Source organism: Eleutherodactylus coqui, chromosome 2 (genome assembly GCF_035609145.1).
Source record: "Eleutherodactylus coqui strain aEleCoq1 chromosome 2, aEleCoq1.hap1, whole genome shotgun sequence".
NCBI lineage: Eukaryota > Metazoa > Chordata > Amphibia > Anura > Eleutherodactylidae > Eleutherodactylus > Eleutherodactylus coqui.
Genome location: NC_089838.1, coordinates 898727 through 906032, shown reverse-complemented (window position 1 = coordinate 906032; position 7306 = coordinate 898727). Strand labels below are relative to the sequence as shown.

Genomic DNA, 7306 nt, shown 5'->3' with positions numbered 1-7306 from the left:
TAGGGGAGAAGGGTCTTGTAAGAGAGGAGAACAAGAGCCCAGCGGCCCCCATAATACTTGCATGGAAGAACAACCAGGAGTCTTCCTAGAGCTGCCGACCCCCCAAACTAAGGGGGAGAAGGGTCTTCTAAGAGAGGAGACCAAGAACCCAGTAGCCAATCTGGCTGAACCCCAAAGATTGTGTGTGCAGATGGGAGAAACTTCCAGGTCAACCATGCCTGCAGCCTCCCCCAATCTGGGCTTTATGGTGGAGCGGCCAGAAAGAAGCCTCCTCAGTAAGAAACATGGAAGCCACCTGGAATTACCAAAAAGACCTGGGAAAGGGGAGACCGGTCAGGGTGGATGGAAACCAGGCGCTGCTCATCACCTGCCCAATACCATCCTTACAGTGAAGCCTGGTGGTGGAGCATCATGCTGGGGGAGGGGAGACCAGTGAGAATGGATGGAAAGCGGATGGAACAATGTACAGAGATAATGACCACCTGATCCAGAGCACAAGGGACCTCAGACCAGACAGAAGGGTCATCTTCCAACAAGACAATGGCCCTAAGACCCCAGCCAAGACCATGCAGGAGGGGCTTAGGGGCAACTCTGGGAACGTCCTTGAGTGGTCCAGCAAGAGCCTGACTTGTACCGAATCCCACATCTCTGGAGAGAGCTGAAGATATCTCCACAGACGGCCCCATCCAACCTGACGGAGGGCAGAGAATCCCAATATCCAGGGGTGTAAACCTTATGGTATCATATCCAGGGAGACTGGAGGCTGGAATCACTGCTAGAGGGGCTTCTACCAAGTACTGAGTGCGGGGGAGGGGGGTTCGCTGCTAAAGTTAGTATTTCACTCCTTACAAATCTACTCCGATTTCTCCTGTTCTGCTGTCACTTTGTCATTATGGGGTGCCGAGCGCAGAATGAGGGGGAAACTCACATTTTTAAAAAATTTGCACAAGAAAGCAATATAACAAGATGTAAAACGGAGGCGGTGTGAAGACTTTCCCGAATGTGGTGTAATAGAAGATGAAATATGGCGCCCATTCTCCACGTATCGCCTAGGGAGCAGCGGTCTGCGCGGATATTTCGCCCCACGTCTTCTGGCAGTCATGTGACATCGGCCAACACTACTGCTAGAGCGGATCTATTGCTGCGGCATTCCAATGGAGCGGTGCTGCTACTCGTAGTTGGTGCCAATGAAGGATGTATATATATATACGCACACGTATAGATAGTGCTGTTACGTTGCAGTGTCCTTATAACGGACATAACCCCCGCAGTTCCACAGAATGAGACTTATAGTGTCAGTAGGTTCTGTGTTGGATTAGATTAGCAAAATCGCAGCGGATGGGGCGGGTTTATAAGCGCCATAATAGGAACGCTACAATATCATCTGTGCGGAGGAACGGCGAGTTGTGCGTTCGGACACGTTAGTTGGAGCTCCAGCGTTGTAGTCAGCTGACTGTGCAGCCTGTTGGTCAGAACGATTCCTGACATCCTCCTCCGACCCCTTTCAGTGAGGAGTTGTTACCGTCCGCAGGATCCCCCTTTCGCTGCATGTTCTCCTCGATCGCGCCATTCTCTGTATACTCTTCACACCGTTACATGAGAACCCCCGCCCCCGCGGTTGGCAGTGAGACCCCGGCTAGTCTAGCAGCGATCCACAGAAAACTTGTTACGTGATTTTATGCCGTACTCCGAGGTCACGGGGAGAATTACCGTACAGGGGGCGCCAATCATGAAAGGATGAGGGCTCTAATAAGAGGGACTTTTAGTGTATATCACTACTTTACGTCCCATATCTCCAGTGCCGATAACCTCCAGAGACATTGCCATCCATATTTGTCACTGATACCCGTCACTCCTGTTATTACGCCAATCATACTGAGATTACTTCATCTCTAAGTCATATGGTACTGCATTGTGAGGCTCCGAGCGGATCGATGATCACAGGTCTAATGCGCCCTCTTTATTGGTCCCCTCACAGATAGAACATTCTTTGTACATTATTCTTTAAAAGTCATAAAACATGAAAAATTTAAAGGGCCAGTCCAATTTTATGTACCTGAAGATTAGTAAAATGAAAAATTCTGCAACTCTTTAATAGAATTTACGTATCGATTCCTGATTATTTACAAGATATATGTTTGCTTTCAGTGAATGGAAGCCATCTTAAATTCATATTTGACCTCGAATGGAAGGTACAAGTGAACGCATGGAAGAAGCCCCATTGAGATGAGAAGTCACTGACAGCAAGCAGAAATCTTGGAAAACGTGACATATTAAAACCCAAAAGTTGTTGAACTTTTATTGCTCATCAATTTGCATAAAACGGGAGGACCCCTTTAAGACAGCATTGGCGTGACTCCCTGTATTGTAACGAGATGTCCATGCGAACATTTTTGAGATGGCGAGCTTCAGACGATCGCAGCAAAGGAAACAGAAGCAAAAATTGTACAAAAGGCACTGATAAGTCTATAAGATCTTCCCTTGTTCATTCCTTAAAGGCACAGTAACACCTCGGGATGTGCAGCTTAATAGATATCCAGTTCTTGGGTTGCTGTCAGTAGAACTCGTTGATGATCCGACAAGCGCAAGAATAATACAATCCCTTAAAGGAGCCGCACAGGCAGCGATATAACGACCCCTTCTGATCCTCAGGGGTGGTCCTCTCAGCTCCGCCTCCGCAGAACCCTATGTGGAGCTGATCAGTCCATTGGGCATCTTCATCCTCCTCCTTATATATGCCCCCAAAAAAGCAACAACATAGGAAAAATTGAGATGTTGATACATCAGAATCAATGTGGAGAGAGATGGTGGTTGACGTGAGTCGAGTTGGAGCCCAGGAATCCCAGACGCTGCTTGTTCTTCCTTTGTTCCGTCATCTGGAGGGGAGAAAAGGAGGAAGACAAAAACATAATGCAAAACCGATAAACGCAGAGCCGTTCAGGCGCAATTCCTTTAATCCAATGTTTGATAATCCAGAAAGTGCTATATATTTGGCCCCTCCAGGGACAATGCAGCAGGGAACGCAGCGCCCCCCGCAGGGGAGACATTTGGCAGTGAAAATGCAACAGTTCAACAGGGTCCTGGGGGGATATCACGTGCAAAACCCATGGAGGGCAAATACGTGGCTTGTGCAGGGGAAGTATAGTAGTACATACAGGGGCCCCTCAGGGAAAATGTGATATTACACGGAGGGGCCCAATAGATATTTGGCCCCCACAGGGTAAATATAGTAGTACATACAGGGCCGCCGAAGGGGAAATGCAGTAATACATGCAGGCCGTCAATTTAGATCTGCCACGTCCGACAGTCTTAGGTGATAGAAGGGGGGTCCGAAGCAAGTGCCCCCGCCATCCATAAGGACATGTACCCACACGGGTACAAAAGACTGGGGCGCCTGTCACCAGTAGACGGGCACCTGGCCTGGCACTGCACTATGAAGGGACCCCTCTCATCCGTAGACTGGCACCTGGCCTGGCACTGCCCTATGAAGCGGCCCCTCCACCTGTAGACGGGCACCTGGATTGGCACTGCACTATGAAGGGGCCCCTCTCATCTGTAAACGGGCGCCTGGCACTGCACTATGAAGTGGCCCTCTCACCTGTAGACGGGCACCTGGCTTGGCACTGCCCTATGAAGGGGCCCCTCTCACCTGTAGACAGGCACCTGGCTTGGCACTGCACTATGAAGGGGTCCCTCTCACCTGTAGACGGGCATCTGACTTGGCACTGGACTATAAAGGGACCCCTCTGACCTGTAGATGGGCACCTGGCTTGGCATTGCACTATGAAGTGACCCCTCTCACCCGTAGACGGGCACCTGGTTTGGCACTGCACCAGGAAAGGGCCCCTCTCACCTGTAGATGGGCACCTGGTGTGGCACTGCACTATGAAGGGACCCCTCTCATCTGTAGATGGGCACCTGGCTTGGTACTGCACTGTGAAGGGGCCCTCTCACCTGTAGATGGGCACCTGGCTTGGCACTGCACTATGAAGGGACCCCTCTCACCTGTAAACGGGCACCTGGCTTGGCACTGCACTATGAAGGGGCCCTCTCACCTGTAGACGGGCACCTGGCTTGGCACCACACTATGAAGGGACCCCTCTTACCTGTAGACGGGCACCTGGCTTGGCACTGCACTATGAAGTGGCCCTCTCACCTGTAGACTGGCACCTGGCCTGGCACTGCACTATGAAGCGGCCCTCTCACCTGTAGACGGGCACCTGGCTTGGCACTGCACTATGAAGGAGCCCCAATTTTCAGTTTTGCTCTGCTGTGAGTGATCTCTGGCTCTATTATTACACTCAGGTAGTTTTTAGCATTGGCCTTGGGTGGTTGGCGGGGTCTGTGCTCACTGCATGACCCCTACACAACTAATTAGTTTCCTCCAGACAGCGAAGCGAGCGGCACTTGATTATCCGTGTGGGCGCTGGAAGCTGGATGACTTCAGAGCTTCACAAATATATAGCAGCGTCTGTGCGCCCTACAACAGTGGTCAGCGGGTGGGTAGATTCAGCGTCCTGGCAGAGCCTTCACCCTGTAATGCCGCCTGGCAGCGCACAGATGAGACCGAATCTGGTCTTACCTGAATCCTCGAAGTGGAGCTGAAACAAGTCTGTGCAATCTGCAGGGTCAGCAGAACCTCCTGGGCAGGAACTGACATAATGGTCACAGAACCAGGAAGACAAGAGGTTCCCAGTCCACCCAAACGAGGCCCATTAAAGGGGTCTGTCAGGATTTGTCGATAAACCAGTGTAGTTGTCATGGTAGCATTGTAATGGAAGCCATGATGCTGCTGTGAACAGAGCCTAATTCTAATTGTGGATGCTTGAATCTCTTTAGCTGGAAGACCTCTGTGTGTGGGGGAAGGGAGCTGACAACAACCCTGGCCACATTCCTGAATCAGACCTGTGGTTGTCACTTTTCTTAGAGACCAATCTTAGGGGGTGTGTCACTAAGACAACCTGTTTTAGGGCATGTGGACATCATGGACAAGATGCCAGCGAAAATCTGGCCACCATGTAATACTACATCCCCCTCTTTAGTTCAGCTTTATCTAATGCACAGGCTGCCTTGGTGAGAAAATTCAAAAACATTATACCCTGTGCAAGCTCTGCGTGGGTGGAGCATGGCACACAAAGTCATGCTCCGCCCCCGCAGAACCTGCACTAGGTATAAGAGTATCAGTTTTGCATTGCACATCCCTTTACTAAATGCAACAATTGTCACCCCCTCACAGTTTGGCAGAGGTTACCCTTTAAAGCTACATAGGGGGTCCAGGCACCCACCTGCTCTTTGAGTTCAGCAAGCTGCCCGGACAGCTGCTTTACCAGTCCCATCGTAGACTCCAGTTTATCCTGCAAGTTCCTGATTTCATTCTGCTCGTTTTCGCCCTCGCTGCTGACGAGGGACATGGCGCGCATCCGAGGGAACCAGTCCAAGTTTTTTTCCTGGAAGAGAGCAAAAAGGAAATTTATCTTGCAGCAGATTTGACATCAGACACATGTTCTCCGAACATCCATGACTGGTGCATTCCAGCAACCACCCCCACGAGAACAGAGTGTGAAGGGTTAAAGGGTATATATGCCTTTAAGTATATTGATAGTATTTGTAGGGTGCCTGAGCGGGGTCCCTCCCCCACTTCCTCTCTCGAATAAAGGATGGCCGATGTGCCTCTAGACATGCCCTTATAGCGACAATGGAAGCCATATTGGTCATCCTATTAGGTGGGCTTTAAGGGGTCGTCCACCTAATGCCTCAAGGGGTTCTCCATTTTGGACAATCTTGTTTGTTATAAGGTCCTCTAAAAATAAGCTGATCGAAAGGATGTTCTGCTGCTCGGACCCCCAGCAATCAGCAGCAACCTGCCAGCCAGGGTTTGATTTTCCTGCAGCACCTCTAGAGGAGAAATGCAGTATTACACAGTTCCTACTAGATTAATGGGTGTCCCTGTAATGCACCGACGCAGCGGCTCCTCGAAGGAAAGAGATGCTCTCTCTAGCCGCAAAGTAACCGAGTGATGGCGCCAGAACAAGAGACTCGCTACCAGCGGTCCCCGGACACTCAAACAACAAAACATATATATATATGCTGATGGACCGGCAGGCGGTAATTTAGGCTCTGTTTACTAATAAGCCCCGCTGTCTAATCAGTTTAACCCCATCAGGCACATCACATTACAACTGCGAGCCTCAGGAACAATGTGCTGCGACGAGCGCTTGGCACAACGAGCGGCACTTCTAGCGCCGCAGCAGATGCCACTGATATAAATAGGAGAACGCAACTTCTTAAATGGAACAAACTGAATGCAGAACAATCTGGAGACACATGAAAAAGTTGCCAACCTGTTACTTTTACGGAGATTTCACTGTGAGTTATGTAGGCCTCCATCTGTGTACAGCAAAATACCAATACACCGGCGCCCGGAGCACCAGCCTGAAGCCAGCCGACAGCTCTCTCCAGGATCTAAAGGGTTAATTCACCTCTAATCATCGGAATGTAGATTCACATTATATAGAAACTTCACTGTCTACATACACTACATTACTTATATATTATACTCCAGAGCTGCACTCACTATTCTGCTGGTGGAGTCACTGTGTACATACATTACTTATCCTGTACTGATCCTGAGTTACATCCTGTATTATACTTCAGAGCTGCGCTCATTATTCTGCTGGTGGAGTCACTGTGTGCATACATTACTTATCCTGTACTGCTCCTGAGTTACATCCTGTATTATACCCCAGAGCTGCACTCACTATTCTGCTGGTGGTGGAGTCCCTGTGTACATACATTACTTATCCTGTACTGATCCTGAGTTACATCCTGTATTATACTCCAGAGCTGCACTCACTATTCTGCTGGTGGAGTCACTGTGTACATACATTACTTATCCTGTACTGCTCCTGAGTTACATCCCATATTATACCCCAGAGCTGCACTCACTATTCTGCTGGTGGAGTCACTGTGTACATACATTACTTATCCTGTACTGCTCCTGAGTTACATCTTATATTATACCCCAGAGCTGCACTCACTATTCTGCCGGTGGAGTCACTGTGTACATACATTACTTATCCTGTACTGACCCTGAGTTACATCCTGTATTATACCCCAGAGCTGCACTCACTATTCTGCTGGTGGAGTCACTGTGTACATACATTACTTATCCTGTACTGCTCCTGAGTTACATCCTGTATTATACTCCAGAGCTGCACTCACTATTCTGCTGGTGTAGTCACTGTGTACATACATTACTTATCCTGTACTGCTCCTGAGTTACATCCTGTATTATACTCCAGAGCTG

The 7306-nt window shown here is 49.4% G+C and overlaps 1 protein-coding gene across 6 annotated transcripts in view; it reads right to left on the bottom strand.

Moving 5' to 3' along the window:
- Positions 1–1940: 1940 nt before the first annotated feature.
- ITPR2 (inositol 1,4,5-trisphosphate receptor type 2) overlaps positions 1941–7306 on the bottom strand; it is a 253107-nt gene continuing 247741 nt past the window's right edge. For all 6 annotated transcript variants that reach the window (XM_066590133.1, XM_066590137.1, XM_066590136.1 and 3 more), the window contains 2 exons: positions 5286–5447; positions 1941–2876 (listed from right to left, as the gene is read on the bottom strand). In XM_066590133.1, the coding sequence (XP_066446230.1) occupies positions 2790–2876; positions 5286–5447 (249 nt within the window). In that variant the 3' untranslated portion in view covers positions 1941–2789. The remainder of the gene's footprint in view (positions 2877–5285; positions 5448–7306) is intronic.